This window comes from Danio rerio, chromosome 12 (assembly GCF_049306965.1).
Source record: "Danio rerio strain Tuebingen ecotype United States chromosome 12, GRCz12tu, whole genome shotgun sequence".
Classification (NCBI taxonomy): Eukaryota; Metazoa; Chordata; class Actinopteri; order Cypriniformes; family Danionidae; genus Danio; species Danio rerio.
This window is the reverse complement of record NC_133187.1, coordinates 24,548,979-24,572,808: the sequence shown is the minus strand read 5'-3', so window position 1 is coordinate 24,572,808 and position 23,830 is coordinate 24,548,979. Positions and strand designations below refer to the sequence as shown.

General features: G+C 37.8%; 1 protein-coding gene and 2 long non-coding RNA genes across 6 annotated transcripts in view; 2 read left to right on the top strand and 1 right to left on the bottom strand.

The window, feature by feature from the left end:
* afap1 (actin filament associated protein 1) overlaps positions 1–23,830 on the bottom strand; it is a 95,023-nt gene that overhangs the window by 57,006 nt on the left and 14,187 nt on the right. For 2 of the 4 annotated variants that reach the window (XM_021472533.3, XM_021472535.3), the window contains exon 1: positions 2,934–3,306. The exons of the other annotated variants lie outside the window; for them this stretch is intronic. In XM_021472533.3, coding sequence (XP_021328208.2) covers positions 2,934–2,967 — 34 coding nt within the window. In that variant the 5' untranslated portion in view covers positions 2,968–3,306. Of the gene's footprint in view, positions 1–2,933; positions 3,307–23,830 lie in introns of those variants that run through there. 4 annotated transcript variants of the gene reach the window in all.
* Positions 2,570–18,323, top strand: LOC141376802 (uncharacterized). Its single transcript, XR_012388001.1, has 3 exons — positions 2,570–2,642; positions 11,417–11,538; positions 16,844–18,323. It is a non-coding gene; the product is annotated as an uncharacterized lncRNA (long non-coding RNA).
* Positions 6,259–6,803, top strand: LOC110438939 (uncharacterized). Its single transcript, XR_002457342.3, has 2 exons — positions 6,259–6,358; positions 6,439–6,803. It is a non-coding gene; the product is annotated as an uncharacterized lncRNA (long non-coding RNA).

The following is a 23,830-nucleotide window of genomic DNA, read 5'->3' as shown; positions in this document are numbered from 1 at the left end:
AATAATTCAATAAAATCTTTATTGAGGTTAAAATGGTAAAATGTCTGAATGACTTAAACTCTTTTAAAATGCTTGTTTATGAGTTAACTCTGCAGTAACCCCAAAAATATCAGGTATCCTGAATTGTGGCTGTTGTTTAACAATAATTCCTGACTCAACATCTCAGATCCTGCAGTGTGACTATTGTGGATGCTCACATTGCGATATCGAAGCTGAAACGATATATCATGCAGCCCTAAAGAATCTCTTGCAGATCTGAGTGGCACTGTGTGCCCAGAAAAAAAGACATTTGGCAGTTGGGTGAACGGCCGCTACTAGTCTGTGGTTTGTGAAATTAGGCTGCTTTACGGTTTGGCCCCATCATGGTTACTGCTCGCTGCCACAGGCCAGGGCACACCAGAGCACTACTCAGACTACACAGGCCTGGAAAATGGTAGAAAAGTACAGGAGAGAAGAAAATATTGAACAGATGCTCCACTGTCCCACTAATGATGGGCTTGAATACCAGCATCTGTGTAGACACATATATCAAATGCACCGGATCATCAATAAGAGAATCTCCTGCATGTATGATTGCATTTTTCTCTGGGTTTGATTATATTTGTGTACTATCCTTTCACATGAGCATATGAGAAATAACTAAGGTTTCAATTATGAAAGGACGGTTTAGAATACATGTCCATTAATGTGCACTTGTGTGTTCATGAGTATGTGTGTGCATGTATAATTACAGAGCGCTAACTCCTAAACCACAGTGGGCAGAGGGGTGGAAGAGAGGGGACACTGGTTACAGAAACCTTTAGGAATCATCCTTCTGGAGGGTGGAGGAGACTCCATGGTGCCTGGGAAACTTAGCAGAGATGTTTTTACATCTTTTTATGTCTGCATTTATGGATGCAATAGTATATTTGCCTTCCAGTAATTACTTTAGTAATTGCATGAAGATGCATCAAATATATTAAGTTTAATATTAAGCTGGGGCTGAAACCTTAAAAGCAACATGAACGCATGACATTTCTTCCTTTTAAGAGTTTCCCAAATTATCTTAAAACGTTTAGCCAGAGAGGCAAACACACAAACCTCTCTGGCACTCTCCCCTTAGGGACAATGTAGAAAGCTATTAACTCTCTAGTAGAGAATGTTTATGGTAGCAATTGACAGAGAAAATGATAAAAGACTGCAGTGGAGCCAAGCAGTTGACAGAGTGGGTGGAAAAGATGGAGAAAGGCAAACTTAAATAGCTCTGTTCTTCGTTTTTGTCGTTTTGGGTCAGACATCTCCACTTAGAGGAAAGGAAAGCCTTTGGGGGTTTCTGGCACGTGCAAGCCTTTAAAAAGTCATCAGAGTGGAAACTGTCGAAGAGGAGACCCCCTAAAATCAAGCCAAGTAGGCAAGCAGACCAATACCCACATCACACACTGTAATCGAGTGCCAGTTCATACCATGTCAGACTGGTCTAACAACACAGTGCCATGTTCATAAATGTCAATAAACACATTAACCACCAGCGCAGCCCAGTATGAGCTCCAGAACAAGATGAAAAGTTCAAATCCACAGGGAACACTGTGACATCTGGAACTGTGCTGACATGTTTTAGTGCAAAACTTCAAATAAAGTATGGAGTTGTAGTCAATGTAACACGTGTAAATGATAATATGCTCTTTTAAAGCATAGTTAACTCAAAAACAAAAATTTACTCAACACTCTCCTTCAAGTTGTTTCAAACCTTGTTCCAAACCTGTTGAACATAATTAAAAATATTCTGAAGAATGTTGGAAACTGGTAGCCCATGACATTTATAGGAAGGGGGGAAATGTACAACATTCTTCAAAATAACTTTTGTGTCACAAAAAGTAACTAAAACAGTTTTGTTTTTGGGGGATTTTTTTAACACAAACTAACCTTGAGATAAGGACCTGACACAAAGCACAAACCTTAAGGAGTTATTTAGCGATAATGTAAGGTCCCATACTGTACCTCAAAGAAACAATACCGTAACAAGGCTAATGTTTGATTGCTGCAACTGACCACCAATCACAATTAGGAAGCCTGTGACAAAAACCCTACTTGGCCCTTTACAAACAAAACTCTAAAAGCAATGCTACACCCTGAACTCAGATACCATTAAACCTCTGTGGACAATAGGGCTCTGTCATACCCAACCAAGTGCAGAGCTGTGATGCACGTACTGGATACCTGACACCTCACAGCTGCCAGACAAACAACCAATCACAGATATCCTGCCTATCCAGCTTATGTTGTGTTTCTGAATGTGCAGACTTCTGTGACAGAAGATGAGGGCACCTGTATCATCCTATAGTTATCATGACTGACTGCAATACATTTTTCTTGCGTGGTTATTAAAAAAAAATACAATATTCTAGTATAGTAATTGTAAAATGTCTAAATATTTTTAAATAAATGCTAATCAGAAGATTAATGATTTACACTTTTGGTAAAAATAAATAAACTACAAAGCCTTGAAATAGCAGTCTACCTCCTTCAACGTCACGTCGTTAAATTTACCGCCTCTTCACATTTCGAACTGCAACGGCTTTTCTAACTGCCCATTGCCCTCACTTGAGGGTTGCGAGGGATTCAACTATTCACGTGGTGAACCCAGTTCTTCCCAAAAAGACACGGTAATTTCGCTTTCAATATGTGTAATATTTGGAATATTACTGTTTTTGCACATACTGTGATTAAAAAATTTAACGTTACGTATTTTGACTAACTTTGTCCTAACTCAAGTCTCACAGCGCGTGAATATTTCAGGATACAGGACTACCACATTGACTATTCAATCTGCAATTAAAGATGGGGTTTTCTTTCATATCGTGAATATAATACACCAGGACACCGTAGCCTAATATTAACAGACGGTCTTAAAGCAAGCAACTGTGACTCCCCTGTTGGAGACACTGGACACTCACCCCTCGAGGCGAACAGTATGGGGTCGCTCCGCATCTTAAAGTCAAACGCATCCAACTCAGGGTTGGCAGGGGATGCAGGCGTGTGTCCGACAGCTGCTGAATTTCATTAAAATCCGCGCAACAGAGCCGTCTCTGTTTCCCCGCTTTCCCCCTCCACGAAGCAGCACACCTCCGCTCGCAACTGCCCGGCAGTGTCTCCTTTTCACTCACAAAACTTCCTGAAACTCTCCTCGATCTGAACACAGAGTAGCTCTGTTAACTTTTCCGTTTATCGTGATCCCGAAAGCAACCCGCTACGCTTCCCAAGTAGAGCTGCTTGGAGACTCAAAAGAGAATCTCTCACTTTCTCTCCATAACTAGCTCGCCGAAAAGTGGGACCTCCTTCCTTTCAGTGGAGTTTCCTCTCCCTCTTTTCTCCGCCCTGCAGCCCCACTTCTCCAATTCCACAGCTGGATACAGCGCATGTGTGTGAAGAGGGACGATTAATGAGCTTATGTTTACTAAAACTTAAGGGATAGTTCACCAAAAAAATAAAAATCGTCTGTACACAGTTTACTTGTTTCAAACCTTTAGAAATTTCTCCAGTTTAACATAAAGCAAGAAAGATGAGAAACTGTAACCATTAAAGTCCAGAGTATGTGTTTCTCCTGTGAATGTCAATGGTTACAGGTTTTCAGCTTTTATCATAACATCTTCTTTTGTGTTCAACAAAATAATTTTTAAAAGATTTTGAACCACTTGAGTGTAAGTAAAAAAAAATGGTGAATGATTCCTTTACATGCGTGAATAAGCTTATAAATATCAGAGCATTTACCCAAGAGCAATACGTGTGGTTTATTCATAAACTAATTTCGAGAAGATCACGTGCTTATGATTAACAGGGCTGGCTCCTTATTAGCTCCGTAATCTGCCCTATTAGATGATTACGGAGCATTATAAATAATCTGAGTTTTTTTTCCACCCCTACTTCCTGCCCCTTTTCTGATAGGGCGACACAGTGGCCCAGTGGCTAGCACTGTTGCCTCACAGCAAGAACACCGCTGTTCCAACCTATCAGCCCAGTTGGTGTTTCTGTGCGGAGTTTACATGTTCTCCCCGTGTTCATGTGGGTTTCCCCCGGGTTTCCCAGTTTCCTCCCACCGTCCAAAAACATAAACCATAGCCAATTGACTAAAACAAATTATCACCCAATACAACCTTAGTTTACACTACTCACAATGACAAGCAGGGGAGTTCTTAAGACCTACCTGAGCTCGAACTCCCCTCTCGCCCTTCTAACGGGAGGGAGCCCCAGGCTCGAGGATATTACTCAGGGTTCTCTCCCGGGACAGCATGCTAAATACGCTTTGATTATCAGCTAAGTGTGAACTCTTGAAGAGCTTGGATAATAGTACACTAAGTGCCAACGAAGCTGAGAAATACATTTGCTGACCAAAAAATAAATAAATAAATAAATAAGCCACATTAGAGTTTCCCACCACCAACGTTTCCCAGGTGGTAAAAGCAAAAGAGGAACAATGGTTATTGGAGAAAAATTTGATTTAGATTAATGAAATTAATTCACAAATCCACGATTGATTCATTATGTGTGCAAACTTTGCTTTTCCACTTGTGCAAGAATCAGCTACAGTAGCTTTCGTTTTTTGCAATTTCTTTCATCTCATTTTTTAAAATTTATCTCTATAATTTTGGTAACTTTATTATTCTTTCTCCTATTGCTGTTTAACTTTTCAGGCACTCAGTTCCAGCATTAGTTGTCCACTCTCGTTATAGAAATAAAAATATCTTGTCATTTTTTTGCTGCAAATGTCTGTCAGTGTGAACAAGTCTTAAATAAATACTGTAAATAATCTTTGTTATTTATGTTTGTTAGCTATGATGTTATTATTTATAAGACTCTTTTATTGAACTCTCAGACTTTTCTTTTGTCTGCTGTGTATTAAATGTCTGTGCTCTTCATTGTCAACCTGTCAGATTTAAGCCTGATGTGGCCAGAAAAGAATGACATTAGTCATAGACAAAGTGGAGGCAAAGTCTAAGATTCTTGTTAAAAAATAACAACTGAAATGTGTGCTAACATACACTACGGAACAAAAGTTTGGGGTGAGTAATATTTTTAAATGTTTTAAAATAAGCTTATCCTGCTCACCAATGATGCGGTTATTCCATCAAAAATACAGTAAAAATTGTAAAACTAAAAGTGTGCATCATAGGCGCATTTTGAAAACATAGCCCTATATGTTGTACATTTCTGGAGATTGTGAATTATGTAGCTATTGCTGTATTTCATCTTTAAAACCAACGCTATGGGGCGGTATGATGCTTTTACTTTTTGCACTTATTAGCTGACCGATTACTTCCAGCGGTTTTTCTGCTGTTACCAGTTTGTCCGTTAGCACACACTGCATGGTTTCCATTACATTAATTCTTCCATGGCGGGGCGACACGCCAAAATTCATCCCGCCATGGCTACATTACAGCTTCTCATTCAAAACATTAAATTTTTTTTAATAGCGGGTAATAATCACACCAAAACGTATTAAAGGGTAAATTAATTTTAACAGTGTGAACTTTTCTGTAACCGTAGTAGTGCTGTGCGTCATTTGTTTAACCTTTTAACGTTACGTGCTGACTGGCTGACCGACTGGTGCGTGATGCGTGAGGACAGCAAACACGATGTATAGCTGTTTCACTTTACTTCAGAACGCATTAACACTGGAGACATTCATAAATATTCCTAGCAAATCTAATAAATGTTGGAGACATACTTGTTACATAATTGCACTAAATCGCAATTCAGCAGCGTTTATTTGAGAGCGCACAAGAATATCTGCGGGCTCTTAAAGCAGCTTATATTTGAGGGGGCGTGCAAGAAGTTTTGTGCACGAGCAGAGGAAATCGGCGCCCAAGCAAAGTGATCTGCATGCTCGTAGGCTATTACATAAATGCCATCTCGACTTGTAATAATGCACACCGACATTTGTCATTGAAATAATGCCACATAAAAAAAAAGGCCTGCCACCACAGCTGGAAAAAATCCTACAGGAAACACTGCACTGTACCTCAGTGGACTTGAGACGCAGAGAAGAGTTGACCAAAATGAAAGGCTTAAGTCTGGCAAAAAACAGTTCCAGAAAGTGGGTAAAACAAAAACAGAAACCAAAAAATTTATAATAAACGAGTTGTAACGAACAAACGTTACATGCTTTAATTGTTGTTTTAGTTTCCTGTGATGTGAGAAGCACTGGTTGCAATATTACTACAGGCCACTAGGTTGCACTAGAGGGGAGTGAGAACTGGATATATTCCAGCTCACCATAGAGCAAGTGAGTCGTGTTTGGTAGAGGGAACCACATGGTGAACTGAGGCTACCGACCCACTCCGGTTCTGATTGTTTTTGAGAACATTATTGTTGCTGCTCAAATGTGAGTATTGAATACGTTTTAAGTTTGAAAGTATTTTCAATGGTTGGTTGTAATTTGCCCTATGTTTATTTCTTATGTAGACAGGACCTGTTGTCCTAGAGATGTTCAGATGAGGTGTTTGTTGGTGCTTTCAATGGACTGCAATGATTTGGTTTCAACGTTCTTTATGCTTCTCATTGGCAAATGAACTATATGTGTACACGTGGAATGACGGTCAGTGACTCTTAAATTCATCATACTACCGTTTTCCCAGTGTGAGGAAGTGGATCTTATTGCATCGCACTCAAATCCATCTACCCAACACTCACCCAACCATCTATATCATTTACACAGACTGTTTACATTCAATGACTGTTTGATTTTGGATACTGATTACTTTTGTTTGTGTGGACTAAATACTGTATACACATGTAGAGAAATTAAACAAGAAGGAAAAAGGGAAAAACAGGCTTGTGAAGTTAATTTTAATTTCAGTATGTGTGAAATAAAAATTCTGTGAACTCCCTCAGTGTAACATCTTGCATGCATAGAGGTGGTGTTACAGAGTAAATAAATGGAGTGAGAATGTGGTGAAATCTCAAAACGTGGTAAAAATTAGACAGGAGCCTTTCTTTTTTTGGATTGTTTTTTAAACTGTTGGTTGGGTTTAGGGAAGTGGATGGGCAGGTCAACTGGTGCTTTTGAAAACACTATCAGTTAGGTTTAGGAGGGGAGAAGGGTGAGTCAATCCATCAGTCAGTCAGTCAGTCAGTCAACAGTGGCCTCTGGTGGACTTTCATGAGAACAGCAGGTGCAAATGGTACTTGCTGGAGAAAGTTGAGATCTGAAAAAGTGTACACAGCGCCCTCTAGTGGATTCGTGAAAACAAAAACAGCAAAAAAAGTACCTCCTGTGACGTATTTGGTGCTCTTCAAAAATGTATATAGTGGAACATTTTCAGAATGAGCCTGGGTTGCAAGTGGGAGTCCTGCTGTACTTCTCAAATAGTCTGAATTGCTGTGAAAATGCATATAATCTCAACCAAGTTCTTGATTTCCATAGCTGTAAACTGTATTTAATAGCTGAGCACAATAAGAAACTTGATAAGAAACTATAACAAGTCAATCTAAAGGTATGTCTGGATTGCAAAACAACGATTGTGTTTGAGTTAACTCACGAGTGTGTCAGCAGGATATTGAATCTGGACACTGATCCATGTATTTGGCCTTGGCACAAAAACAACTATACCCCCTGACATCATACTGGTGAGAGAATCAAACTGATATGCAGACATTAAATCCACCCAAAGCCTGCAGCACAGCAGAAAGCAATAGTGTCGTTGATTCTGAGGTTTCAACACAAAGCCTGCCTTACCCACAATATCAGATTCAACACTGTATCAGATTCAACAAGTGCCAGTTTTACGATAACACACTTATCTGTGTTCCGTTTGTTTAGTTGCCTTCCTGTATAACTTTATCAGTTGTGGCATACCTCGTATTTAACTTAGATTACAGATGGTTTGATAAAACAACAGATACACTGAATTATGCACTGTCAACTGCTTCTTGTAGCGTCTTAATCTCGTGACAAAGCCATCTTTATTATGATCTCACATCAAAGAAGACACAATGCACAAGTCAGGCACAATATAGAGAGCTATGCGGAGAAGACAAAAGAGTAAGAATACTGTTACACTGACACAGAACTAAATCCTTGAGGTCATTATAAGTGCACAGTTCAATATAATGCACATTTTTCCATAGAGGGATGTCTTAGAGGTATAGGTAAAAGTGATTTTTCTTACGATATGAATACAGTTTAATCACATGGGTTGAATAGCTCTATTTGCAAAGAAATCATTAATTAGGATTGATTGGGGTGATTTTCTAAGGGTGTGAATTAGGGATGTGCGATTAATCGAAATTGAATTGCAATTGTGATTTGAAACGTTTCAATTAGCTTATCATAAGAGGCTGCGATTTGAAATATTTATGTATTATATAGTTTCCCCCACTCAGAGCAAATGCGTGACAGTCTCACTAGCCAATTGAGTAAGCACACTTTCGTTTTTCCCAATCAGAATTGCGCAACCGAACTATGTGGAAAACCCACAATAAAACAGGAAAGCGCGGACAAGTGGGATGATGGCTTCTGCCGCTTCAGAAGCATTAATAGCCAAACTCAAATCAAGGAAAAGCAGTATGTTGGTAATAATGGGAATATTTTGGTTTCAAAATCAGAGACGCCAACAAAAGCAGGTAGTTTGTAAGAGCTGTCCCAGAATTGTCGCCACAGCACCAGGAGATAACTTACACCATAACTCACTACTGTTTGCTCTAAAGAAAAATTAGTGTTTAATTTCTGAATATTTCTAAACAAATTTGAAAAAAAGTTAGTTCATATATTTTCAGTTCCTTTTTAACTAACAGAATATTGAGCTGAAGCTTGACTACAAAATTAAATCGCAAATCAAACTGAAATCAAAATATCTGTTAATAAAAATCACAATTAGATGTTTTTACCAAATTGCACAGCCCTAGTCTGAACCATGTATTAAAATATATAGTAAACAAATTGCAAGCAAAAATAATTACAATAGAGCAACAAAAAGAGTCAAATGAACAGTGTTTTATGGTTTTCCGTAGAGTCAAACAGTATTTATTTATTCATTCATTCATTTTCTTGTCAGCTTAGTCCCTTTATTAATCCGGGGTCGCCACAGCGGAATGAACCGCCAACTTATCCAGCAAGTTTTTACTGACAATTTAGCCTACCCAATTCACCTGTACCGCATGTCTTTGGACTGTGGGGGAAACCGGAGCACCCGGAGGAAACCCACGCGAAGGCAGGGAGAACATGCAAACTCCACATGACTAAAAAAAGTATATTTATCTGCCTATACATCGGCCTTCAAGTTTAATCAGTTATCAGTTCAGTTTTGGTGCATCTATAAAAGTGTGACACCTTCTAACAATAAAGCAAATAAAACAAAAACCTCTAGCTTAGCCTCAAATCACATGCTCAGGATGTTGGAAGCAGGGTGGAGGCCCCGTGTTGGCAGACTGGTAACTGTGAGGAGGGTAAGCTTTAAACAAACAAAACTCTAATGAAGCATTAAAGAGCCTGGTAGCTAGTAGATTGACTGTTTCCTCTGGGTTCCACGGCAGGGCATTAATTACAGCAAAGGCTGTTTTGTCAGGGGCAGCATATGAGCTGAATTCAAGGTCTTTTAAAGCGAAATTTCGTAGAATATGCCTTTATGTCAGTCATCAGGGTTTATGTGTTTTCATGTCTACGAGGAATGTAGAAACACCTCATTACTAAAATGGCTGGCCTCATTGGCAAAATACACAAGCCAAAATAATATGCACACCACCTGCAAGACAGCAAGATTACAAAGTCAACTGACTTCCACTGGCAAATTAATTTGAAGGCTTTAGATCTACTGTGTAAAAACTAGCATTTCTAATCAGAGTCCTGAATGACCTCTTTAATATTTCTCAACCCTGTAAAACACACAGGACCTGTTGAACCTTTATAATTGCTGGACAATGTTTTCAGAGATTTCTGAAATGTTGCCAAGTATTTTTGGTTCATTTAAAACCAACAGATATCAGCTCTGAGATCTCTAACTCTTGTTGTTCTCAGCATTCAAACAAGAGAGAACTGACTGGAGATTTGGGTCGACATTTGGCTTATGTACTCACTCTTCTCCTACACATACAAAGACACACATATGGTATAATCAAGCCAAAGCCTCCTTAAAGAATTAATTAACAAAGAGTAGACAGAGGATTTAGGACCACAGAAGGTGATTGATCTGATAAGATCATCCAGTTTATTTCTCATAGTACTCAAAATACCAATGAGATAAATATATTCTAAACTTAAACTACAAGAAGTAAAGAGGAATTTTCTGCTGTAGGAGAAACTGTGTGAATCTTTTCGTTATTTCATACATGTCTTGCACCTCAGAAGACAATACTGACACACAGTGAATGTGTGGTGACACAGAGCACAGACGCTGTTGATTCTGGAGGTGATTAATAATATAATAACACTAATACTGAAATGATAAAGCTTTTTAGAATGACAAAAACATTTCAGATGCTTTATAATGCATTCAGCATGCTGGATTTGTCCATTCACATACATTTTTATCATCACATGATTTCCTATAACAAAATCGCATGATCATTTTTAATGTGCATACTGTACTGGTAAGTGTTTACATCATATTTTATGCGCATCTTTTCTTATCAAATAAAGTTTATACGACTCAGTTATGTGCAGAATTTTTTATGCGCATTTTAAAAATGTATGCACATCTTGGCGTTTCCATCAACCGATTTTTCACATATGTGCATTAAAACAGGTAAATGTAAATTTAGCTATTGACCAATGAACATTTCCTGCTTGTTATCAAACTATTTAATAACTGTAACAAGAGACAATTCAATAATAACTTATATAATAACTTATAATAATTATTTATCAATATGTGCCTCTTTTTAGATTCTCGGTAGCTAAATAAACAAAAAATGTAAGACAGGAAATATCTTAAGACCATTGTTTTTATTTACATCCCTCAAAATGGTCTATACTGACAACAGTAACAATGCTTTCCAACCCAGGCTTATTCTGATTACGTACTCCTAAATACATTTGTGGAAGGAGCAAAACCAAGACCAATGTTTTTTTTGCAGCTTTTTTGTATTTGTGTTTTTGCCAGAGGCTGATGTGTAGGCATTTTCAGATGTCAAATTTCTCTAGCGAGTGCCATTCACGCCTGCTGTTCTTAAGTAAATCCACCAGAGGCTGTTGTCGACTGACCGATCAGCCCACCCTCCCCCTTCCCTAAACCCAACCAATAGTGTTTTAAAAAAAGCACCAATTGACCCACCCACCCCCTTTCCTAAACTCAAGCGCAGTGTTTTTGAAAGCAATGCAGAAAAAGAAAAGTGCTTACGGCAACCTGATTTTTACCACGTTTTCAGATTTTACCACATTCTCACCCTGTTATTTACTTGTTTATTTTATTTTTTGCCTTCTGTTTTTGTTTTACTTGCTTTACAGAACCATTCTTCACCGGACTCAAACCCCGTTTTCACAATCAACTCCACTCTGCATTTCAAATCCATGTACATGTCGAGCTAACTGGACAAATTGGTAACAGCGGAAAAGCCATCCATACGGGGGTAAGCCGTCAAAAAAAAGGTGTTTACGGCCTGGTACTAAGAACGATTTTGGTTCAAATAGCTGATATTACCACTCATGACAACTGTGAGGTTGGTAAAAAAAAATTTATAACTTGTCAGTTTAATTTATGTTAAGTTATAATAAGTCTGCATAATTAAGGGAGTGGCCATTTGAGTGACAGCTAGGTCTCGCTGGTCGCCATCACGTCAGCTCAACTTTAGGTGGCTTTACACAGTTTTTGCTTTTTGGAAATATTTCTTACAATTATCAGATAATATGGCATGCTGTGTGCACCTAATTGCTCCTAAGTGCTCACAAACCGTTCACGTGGCCTCCATTTCCCAGGTGAGTGAAATTATTATACACTTATATAGTGTCTCTTTAAATGTATTCGTTTTATTTAGGATAATTTATCATTTTGAAACAAAATGGTACCGGTTGACATTTGCAATCTTCAGAAACCTATGGATAACGTCTTGCATACTATGTCCATATCTTTTACAGTCTATAATCCCAAATAGAAAACATACGCATTAAGGTGTATAGTCTTAGTTATAAAAAAGAAAATAATTTGTGTCAGATTGCATAAGCTGTAGTTGTCCGTAAAGACGTTGCTGTTGTAAATACAGTACTTCAGATGCGTTTAAGTTCTTAGAAATGTAATGCAGTTTAACAGCATAACCAACCTGTCAGCACACACACACGAAAGCAAGAAATTCTTAGACAAAAACATTGGCAACATTTTTAATAGTTGCTCTCCAGTTCTCCCCAGATAAGATGCTATCTCATGTGCACATGTGAAAAATTACACTAAACACACAGATTTTCCTTGCACATGCAGTAAATGTGGTAAATGGAAACTTTCTGATCTAGTGCACTGCAGCCAGAACCCTGTATACAGGACTGGAGAAATTACCATCATGATTGTCTTCATCACAAGCAATCAGGGTCTCCATATGGTTATGAGGTAAACGCTGCTCTGCTCAGCTCCAATTGCATAATTTGACACTGGACTCATTTTATAGTGCAGAAAGCCTAGAAAGCTGTAGTGCATATGGACGGGCAGTGTGGAACACTGGCTGTGGTCCAGTGGAGGAAAGCCTTAATGGAGGAGACAAAGCAACAGTAAGGAGTATTTAAAAACTAGGTCAAAATCTGAGTGAGTATGACTGCTTTTTGAAACCATGCCTGCTTGCAATAATCTGGCTGGGGTTCAAATGTACATTAGCGCTTTGTTTGGGCTGGGCAGGGTCAGCTGGATAGTGCGCTTCAAACCAGTCCAACAAGGGGTCTCAAAGGAGATAGACAATCCTATATCCCTGAACCGCCCTAAGAAGGCTTTGACAAAAAACAGCTCAACATTCCACGCATGATACTCAGGACTATAGTGCAGATGAGGCCACGCTATGTTCTTGCTTTCTACTTTCTTTTACATTGAAAATTTAGGCTAAAAATATTAATATCAGATTGTTTTTCCAAATGCCTCAGAGCAGCCAGCTTCTTTTCATTATTGTGCATTGAAAGTGTAATTGAGATCCAACATTTTTGTCTGCTGGCCTTAACAGAAATTGTCAAAGTACATTGAGTACGCAGTTTGGCAAGGACAAGATGACCAAGACAATAGTCCAATTTGAGTCATTTGTGGGAGTTAATGGAGCAGACAATGTTGAAGTTTCAACCCAGGATTATTCTGAAAACGTACCTCTATATACATTTATGGACAGAGCAAAATTCACCCCAGGAGGTCTGTTTTCTGCAGTTTTTGTTTTCGCAAATACACCAAAGGCTGCTGTGTACGCTTTTTCAGACTTTTAATTTCTTTTGCGAGTGTCATTCGCACCTGCTGCTCTCCTGTAAACCCACCAGAGGCCACTGTTGACCAAATGTTTGAATTGAGTGCGTCGCACACTGGATGCGCCGCAGGTCGGCACGCACATGACAGTTGAAAGTATTACAATTTAAAATGAAACTATTCATATGGTGCTCTGTGGGGTGGCAGAAATGTAAACAGTGTCCTGAGTCGTGACTGGGCGCCGCAGACATCCACCTACTTGTGGCGCCGGTGTGTGTACCCTGATAGAAACCTATGTGTAGAATTCTGAAACACATGGTGCTGTGTGGTGCGTCGCCGAGCAGTGCTTCTGGTGAGTGATCCCCTCTAGGGTTGTGGTGATAGATGATGCTATCATCCATCGCTAATGGCCGATAGACATCACAATGTTGAGCCGGCATTGTGATCCTCCACCCTGTCACAGCAGTAACTCTCTCACGAAAAATGCACATTTAGGCCCTGTTTACACTAATACTTCTTAGGTTTAAAATGGTATTTTAGAACGAAATCGATCCATGCATTTCATCTAGCATTTCTGAAAAGCCCTCCTTCCACACTATACCACTGAAAACCACACACACAAACACACTCTGTCATACGCTGCAATGTAGGCTATGTGCGTGTCTGACTCTGAGCTCCAGCAGTCACCCCAGAGAGCAGTACACGTCGGACAATTTATCAAGGATGTACCACTGGATTGCGTCTCACTATAGTTGGTAAACGTGCTATTTATTTAATCTTGTCTTTATCTAACGACTCTTCTGTTCTTTGAATTTATCAGGTAACGTGAAACTTTTTCAATCTTTCGCTTTCATGCTTGAACTTAGTAATTTTAGCAAACACGTCAGACAATGTTGGTTGGTTCCTGTTGGTTGTGCACCTTTTTTAACAACCAAGTTTGTCGATGCCATTATAAGGACACAGATCACTCTACATATTCATGCCAGAGTCCTGCGGAAAAAGAGATTGACAGGTGGTAATTTGTGTGTAACTTTTCTTTATTTGTTTATGATTTGGTTATGGGTAAAACAAAGACCATGTGGTTCAGGTAGGCTACAAATAATTAATTAGTTATGAATTAATTTATAATTTATAAATAATTATTTCACCGCCGCCTACGACGACAATGCCATCGTCCATCGCCTAAATTGGTCGACATCACCCAACCCAAGTTTGAATGACTAACTGACTGACCAAATGACTGACCCACCCTCCTCCTTCCCTAAACCCAACCAATTGTATTGATTGACCCGCCCCCCCACTTTCCTAAACACAACTAACAATTTTCTAAAGCAATCCAAAATAAGAAAAGTCCTTATCTGATTTTTACCACCTTTGCAGATTTTACCACATTCTCACCCTGTTATTTACTTGTTTATTTTATTTTTTGGATTCTGTTTTTGTCTTACCCGCTTTCTGGAACCGTTTTTTACCAGACATGAACCCTATCATCAAGGCCAACTCTTCTCTGCGTCTCAAGTTCGTCGATGTACATGGTGAGCCACTGGACACACTGGTAACAGCAGGAAAGCCATCCATACAAAGGCAAGTGGTCAGCGGGTAAGCATGAAAAGGAACGGTGCCATACCGCCACAGAGTTCATTTAAAAAATGAAATGCAGAGATACGTAGCTCTGGCTACATAATTCACGATCTCCAGAAACATATAGGGCTACGTTTTCAGAATAAGCCTATGTTGGCAAGTTATCACTTGGAATGAGCAGCTGAATACAGCTCACCTTCTATGAATCATTCATTTTCCTTCAGCTCAGTCTCTGATTTATCAGAGGTCACCACAGCGGAATAAACGACCAACTATCAGCATATTTTTTACAGAGCGGATGCCCTTCTAGCTGCAACCCAGTACTGGGAAACACGCATACACTTATGTTTACACACACACTCATAGACTATGGCCAATTTAGTTTATTCAATTTACCTATAGCGCATGTCTTTGAACTGTGGGGAAGCTGGAGCACCCGGAGTAAACCCACGCTAACATGGGGAGAACATGAAGTCCCCTATATTAATCTACATACAGTATCCACTTATTTGCATTGAACCATAACTCCTCTGCTTTCAGATTGGCCAGATTCTTCATTAGTTTTTGCATTTTCCTTCATCCAAAAGTCCTCCACCTACTTCTTCTGTCTAATTACATTTCCTTCCTCTCTTTCGTTCTCCTTGATGTCCCTCTTTGATAACATACACAATAACCCTCCCCCAAACCACACCCCTTCTCTAATCCCAGCTGCTATAGCCAGGGTGCCTCTTGTGCAGTCCACACAAACAGTCAGATGGATGTGCTAAAGGGGAGGTTGGCCCAGCAGGACAACAAGTCACAAAAAAATCCCTCTGTCAGGCCACCCCACCACGTCGGGGCTCAGTCCACCATCTGGTCAGGCTGATGCTGCAGACGTGTCGTTGATTATGGCTGACCAGCCCTATGGGGGGTAGAGACCCAATTAAGAAACCAATCTGCTTTAATGTAAAATGTATGAGTCCCCATCCTATTATTTTTTTTACTCTGGTTCTTCCTTGATCACTGAATATACGGCAATCAAAAAGAAATGCTCTCAGTGTACATGTATAGCAGCCATCACAGACTCGTTTCCTTAGATCCAGGCTCTTTCCATCAGATGATTTTGATAAATGTTTCAGGCAGACTCAGCCAGAACCACAGACATTGATTTTCATCAGAGCTCAGGGAGGAAGTCTGCCCCCGGAGATCCAACAGCATGTATTTGTGCAGAGTGCTGATTTAGGATCAGATTTTCACATTGTTTACTGGGGTTTCAGCTAAGGTCCAGCTCTGATCCAGACACAGCATTTCTGATATATGATCCCGCACTTATTTGGGTCCTGGCGTACACATACATAGCAACAAAGGCAGAAAATTAGACTATATACTACAAGAGGAAAAAGGACTGCTGACATTATGTTGTGTGCGGGCTTAATTATTTTATCTTTTAAATTCTGTTTAATGTAGTTTTTTGTCATATTTTAAATGCTAAAAAAGTGTTCTGCATTTATTATAATTAGCTTAATTAATATAGTCATGATATCATCAACCCAGGCTCATTTTAAAAACGTACCTCTATAGACATTGCTGCAGAGCACCAAATATGCCCCTGGAGGTACGATATTTGCAGTTTTTCTTTTCAGGAATCTGAAAACCTGCTGTTTCCGCCTTAATCCACCAGAGGCCATTGTTGACTGACTGGTTGACTGAGGGAATGACTGACTGATCAACTGACCCACTCTCTTCCTTCCCCTAACCCAACCAATAGTGTTTTCAAAAGCAACGATTGACCGGCCCACCAACTTCCAAACCCAACATTCAAAACCCAAATGGTTTTAAAAAGCAATTCAGAAAAAGAAAACCCTTGCCTGATTTTTACCATGTTTTCAGACTTTACCACATTCTCACCCTGTTATTTACTTGTTTAATTTTGGCTTCTGTTTTTGTCTTAGCCACTTTCTGGAACCGTTCTTCGATTGACTTGAACCTCATTGGCAACTTCTCTCAACATGTCAAGTTCGTCGATGTACATGGCGAGCTACAGGACAAACTGGTAACAGCGGAAAAGCTGTCTATATGGTGGTTAAGTATAATTGGAATTATTTTAACTAAAGTTAGAAATACTATTCAAATCTACATTTTATATAGAGGGGGATTTTTTGCATAAGATATTTTTCTCTTTCTTTTCTCGATTTCCAGTTGTCCTAAAACTACTGTTCTATACCTTAATTTAGTAAAAACATTTTTGATTCACTTTGAATGTTGAATACTGTATATAAAATTAACTTTGAATTTTTTTAATCAGACTGGATTCGTTTGGTTTCATAAAAATTGGCCCATGTAAATATACTGTACTGACATACCCGTACGGCCAAAGGGAAGAAGAGAGAGGGTGTGGGTTAAAGGGAAGAGAGGAGGAGGATAGAGGAACAGGAGAATGTGGAAGACCTCCACTTCACCTGCCAGACACAATTTATTAAGCCTCGAACCTACTGTCAGAAAGATAACCAATAAGCATTAAACAAGCAGCAGTTCCTCAAATATTCACACTGATCTTTGTCATCTACAGTATGTTGAACCTTTACACTAAAAAAGGAAAATCATGGTTCTGTTTATTGTCTAGGTAGAATCTTTTTTTTTCATTACAAACAGCACTCTTATTTTGTGTTGTTTCATGTAGTGTTGCATGTAAAGACAGCACATCATTCCTGTCTATCAGCTGTGTTTTGTAAAATTGGGGAAAATAATACTTTATTTTTGAAAGACTCTCTGTTCAGCCAATAGCAGTGCAAGAAAGGACCATTGAGGAGAGGCATTATAGGAATAGCAGCATTCCAAAGAAACGTCTGCAAAGCTTCAAGTGTAAGAGCGCTGAATGACAGCAACAACAAACTTCTTTCATACACTGAAAGAAATGAGAGAGGAAAGAAGATGAAGGCTAAGTGTTGAAGAAATCATTTTCAAACATACATCTATACAGCCAAAAACATTTACTGTGTGAGAAAAAATGTGATGATAATGATTATATGCAATAATGCAAGGTTTTATTCTACACTGCAAAAACGCAGGGTAAACAAACCACTGTCATATTGATATTCTGGAGCATGCCAATAATTAATTATTTTTTCAATAATTCCTTCCTAATGTTTTATCTATAATAATCTGTTACTAATTTAAACAACCTGTGCCCCGTCCCCTTTTTTCTCATTTTATTTTTAATCCATTTTTTTAGTTTTGTATGTTTTTTGTTTTATTTTTTATGGTTTGTTTTTTTCCTCTAAATTGAAAACAAAGATGTAAATATGATTGTGATGTAATGTTGTTATATTTTTATTACATGTAAAAAAAAATTTAAAAAAGATTGTAAAAAGGCAGGGTTCCACACAATTAATTCATGTTGTCCCTACACAAATAAATTAGGTTAACTTTCCAAATTTAAGTTATAAGAATTCCCCCAAAAAATCTTTATTATACTATACTATAATATTTTATTAAACATTAGCAAATAGTCAAATGGTCGTTAACTCTACATTAATCATAATTAGTATAGTACAAATAGACCTCAGATCACAAAAATGCATGAAGTTGTGTTCATAAAGCATTTATGAACATAAAGTAACTGTTACAATATACCTGAAAAATAAATGTGTATAAATATTTATTTGAATAGTTATTAATAATCAACTTACTTATTTTGATTGATCTTAAAAACCACCAACTACTCTTAAATAATAGCTTTGTAAATAATGCAATATTTAATTTATTAGTAAAGACATTATCAATAACAAACATTAAGCACATTATACATATTTGTATAAACTGCTTACTAATATCTATTAATGTTAATGCTTATACTTGTTTCTTATACTTGTCTCTTTTATTCTTGTTAATGTAAAGCACTTTGAATTGCCACTGTGCATGAAATGTGCTATATAAATAAACTTGCCTTGTTTTGCCTTGCCTAACCTATCAAATAGTGAATTATCTATTTGCTATTACATTATAAATTATTCACAGTGTGCAGTTATTATAAAGTGTTACCAAGTTTTCAAATAGTTTTAAAGTCAGAAAATAAGTGTAAAATGTATATTATCCCAGCTTTCAACATTCTAATAATAATAATAATTCCTTACATTTATTTAGCACTTTTCTGGACACTCAGAGTCAGAGCACTTTACAGAATAACAGTGCTCATTAAGCAGTATAGAGTCCCCATCAATATACTGGGGCATTAGGACCAACACAGACCACAGGTTGAGCGCCCCCTGCTGGTCTTACTAAAACCAATTCAGCAACCTAGCTTTTTCATGTGGTCTCCCATCCTGTACAAATATAATATGCACTTATTGCACTCATAAAGAAATCAAAACATAAAATAGTGGAGGTGCAAGCCAGAGCATGTTAGCTGCTGATTTTGTACTTCATATGGCTGCTAATTGCACCATTACTGCCCACATACAAGAAGGCTTGGTAACACTTTATAATAACTACACACTATGAATCATTTATTAAGCATTAGTATCTAGTGAATTCATTATTTGTTAAGCATTAACTCTACATTAATAAGCATTAGTAAGCAGTTTATACCTGCAGCTACAAATGCTGTATTCTTGACTTATAACCACATTTATAATGTGCTTGATATTTGTATTTTCATAAATTGCGACTGATTGATTTTTAATTACTAGATTAAGTATTGCATTATTTACAAACCTTTTGTATTTACGAGTAGCTGAAGGTTTTTAAGATCATTGAGAATAAGTAAATGATTAATAAACTATTGAAATCAACATTTATATATCTTATTATTCAGGCATATATAAACAGTTAATTTGTATGTTAATAACAGCCTGATCTCACGAGAAAACGTAAGTATTTTACGTTTTGCCAGTTTAGTGGCTAATTCGTACGAATTCGTACGAGTTCAGTCGTACGAAATGGTACGATTTTAAAAAGGAGGCGTGGCACCTGACCCCACCCCTAACCCCAACCGTCATTGGGGGATAAGCAAATCGTACTAAATTGTACGAATTAGATTGTACGAATTCATACGAATTAGCCACTAAATGAAAAAGTTACGAATTGCCGTGAGATTGTGTTGCTTAATAAATGTTTTTAATTACCTCAACTTATTGCAGTTTTGTGACCTAATCTAAAGTGAGAGCTATTTATGCATTATAAAACCCTTAAAAATGACATTTAAAGGCTTGGTATCACATGAACAATAATCTTTGCAACCTTATCTAAAAAGTTACATTACTGTAAAGTTTAAACATTGAATAACAGAAGTGTCAAAATAAAATTGGATAAAACAACTACAGTATAGTAATTTAACAATATAATAAGATGCAATGTCTAAACTGTAGAGTCATTTTATTTTAGATAAGGTTGCACAGATTTGTTTTTCATTTGATTCAGTTTCAATTGTGTATTTTCAAATAAACAGAAATGAATAAAGTTGTTTGTGTTCTTTTTTCTGTTTAGAATATAACTGAGCCTTTATTTGTCATTTATAAGGGATTTAAAATGCGTAAATAGTCCACCTTATAATAGTCCACCTTAAATACCGCTTTAGATTAGGTCACAAAACTGGAAAAAGTTGATTTAATAAAGCATTTATAAACATACAAATGAACTATTAGTATATGCCTGAATAATAAGATAAAAAATGTTGATATTAATGGTTTATTAATCTGCTTACTAGTGTTTATTAATGTAGAGTCAATGCTTAACAAATAATGAATTTACTGTTTGCTAATGCATAATAAATGGTTCATAGTGTGTAGTCATTATAAAGTGTTACCGAAGGCTAAATTTAAATAATGCATAACCATTTGCTCACTCTGTCCTATTAGGTCCCACGTATGAAGGTGTTTATGAGCCAAAGCAGCACATGCCTGTGTGTTTTAATCCCTGAAAGAATGCCATTAGCCAATTACCATTCCCAGTTATGAGAGAGTTGTAATATGGAAACTTTCCAAGGCCACAAACACTAAGGATTTACCAAAAGATTTACTAGGAGTAAAAGGTTCTAAAGGTTAGGCTAATTATATGTAAACTTTCAGAGACTGGAAATGGAATTTATTATAGATCAAAAGAACCACCTGTTTCTAAACAAGACACAACAACACAACACTGAAAAATGCAGTTTTTGAAACAGGCATTCATTTAATAAAAGAAAATGTCAAGTGCAGGTGGAAATATATGATGAAAGCAACATGGCTGTACAAAGGCACATGCTAAAGAATGTTCACATAAAATACAGCTTGGATATTTTCTCGCATATAAAAAAACAATCTGTTTTCCCAAAATACACTTTGGGGAATGCTGGGTTCCACACAATACCTTCATATTGTCCCAACACAAATTTATTAAGTTAACTTAGTTGTTTTTACAAATTTATGTGAATTGAACAGAAAACCATTAAGATGTCCCTCTAAAAACTCAACATTGTATTAATTCAGGCTCATTTTAAATACGTAGTTTGAACAAGCTGCAAAAATTATTTTTGACATGTATACCTTCTAAAAGAAGAATTAGTCTTGTTTCTTTTTATAAGGGCTGGGCGTTAAAATCGGTATTTATTGACAGAACACTTTTGTCAGTATCGATTAAAAAAAGATTTGGTATGAAGTTTTGGTATGAAGCGCTATATAGTTTTATTAGAATGTGGCTGCTGAGCACATGCCTTGAATACAGTGCTAATAATCTTAAGGTATAAGTTTGTTGTTTCCAATGGAGGTACGCAACTTGCACAACGTGCATATGGGACGCTTGTGCAGCACACTTGTGACGCATGCACATTTTCCAGGCGCACATAGATGAATACATCTCAACTTTTCGAATGCCACATGCACACTGTGATTAATGTGAGTAGAACTAACCATTCTGCTTCACCCTTTGTATGGAATATACACATTTCAGTAATAACGGCAGACTAATTACTTAAGACAAACGCAGCGCACCCAGTGGCGTTGTGGTGCGTACCCCAAATGCTGCAGTGCTTTTTACTTTTCTCCATAAACATGTATCGGAGCTCAAGCAATGATTTGTCAATTTGTCATCCCCTGAGAAAATGATGGATGGTCACCTAGTTACAGCGAGCGCAAAGCCCACTGAAAATGGTAAAGGAAACCACACACTCGCACTTGTCACTTCAGGACAGAATAACAACACACGCGGAAATGAACAGCAATGCAGAGCTTGTCAATTAAAAAGGATGCAAGGATGTCGCCAGAGTGGCTTTTTGATTTCTTTTCTTGTGCATCCTAGCATCCAATATCGGCCAGCCCTTCTTTTTATTATTTTTATTGTTATAATTATTATTGATGTAATTTGTGTTAAATGAAAAACTTCACATTGACGTTTGTAGAGCAAAACCTTAGTGTTCTCACATTATAGTATGTTTTGGTTGTTAAATTATGGTAATTATTTTTTTTTTAAATAATAGGAAAAAACATTATAAACTATTGTAAGAAAATGTAGGCAATTTAGTCTTCAAATCAAGTATTTTGTTTAGAAAAATTTTTCAGAACAGACTTAACAAGTTTTCAGAATTAATTAAACTTTTTGAAGACAAATTTCTCTTGTTTGAATTTTGATTTTTGTGAATCAACAAGAGTTTTTCCAAAAACATTGGACTGTGTGCTAATGTATGTACTGTATCAAATATTGACAGCAACAAAAGCTCTGGAAAAAAGACATGTGACAGCACAGTGGCTCAGTGGTTAGCACTTGCTTTATAACAAAAAAGTCTCTGATTTGAGTCCCAGCTGGGTCAGTTGGTATTTCTGTGTGGAGTTTGGATGTTCTCCCAGTGTTGGCATGGGTTTCCTCTGGGTGCTCCAGTTTATTTGGATAGAGTATCTGGATGCAGCCTTCATGATGCAAGCTGAGACTGCATATCTCAGTGATGCAATGTCAAACACAATGCACTCAATGGAGCTACTGTAGTAACGTCACTGTGAGGGGTAGGGTTAGGGGTGGGGTTAGGTGAGCGCATTAAAAAGCATTGGATGCAGCTCAGATTGCACTGCACCAAGTCTGCATCCAGACCCCTTTACTAGTTTCCCCCCACAGTCCAAAGACATGCAGTATAAGTGAATTGAGCAAACTAAATTGTCCGTAGTTTATGAGTGTGTGTGTAAATGGGTGTTTCCCAGTATTGGGTTGCGGCTGGAAAGGGATCCGCTGAGTAAAACATATGCCGCTATAGTTAGAGGTTTAACGAGGCGCAGTAGGTAGTGCTGTCGCCTCACAGTAAGAAGGTTGCTGGTTCGAGCCTCGGCTGGGTCAGGTGGCGTTTCTGTGTGGAGTTTATATGTTCTCCCTCCATTCGCGTGGGTTTCCTCCGGGTGCTCCAGTTTTCCCCACAATCCATAAATATGCGGTACAGGTCAATTGGGTAGGCTAAATTGTCCATAGTGTACGAGTGTGAATAAGTGTGTGTGGATGTTTCCCAGAGATGGGTTGCGGCTGGAAGGGCATCCGCTGCGTAAAAACGTGCTGGATAAGTTGGCAGTTCATTCCGCTGTGGCGACCCCGGATTAATAAAGGAACTAAGCTGACAAGAAAATGAATAAATGAGTTGGAGGTTTATTCTGCTGTGGCGACCTCTGAAATAGAGACTACACTAAAGAAAAATGAATGAATAAAGTCATGCTAAGCTAGAAGTTTGAGTAGACACAGCCTCTGGGCTGGCTGTGTGAAGGTGTGTCAAGGGTGAAATACAGGGAAAGAAAGCAAGTATTCTCATAAATCATAACACCTTGACATTAACCTAAATGCACTTAAAAGGACAAGTCTGGATGCCTCAGCATCTAAAGTGGACTTAAAAAAAATAGTAACACAAAGCTCTTAAATGCTCACAAATTTTCCAGAACGAAACCAGACCTCGAAAAACACCTTTATTGCACATAGCATTGAACACCTGGTTATTT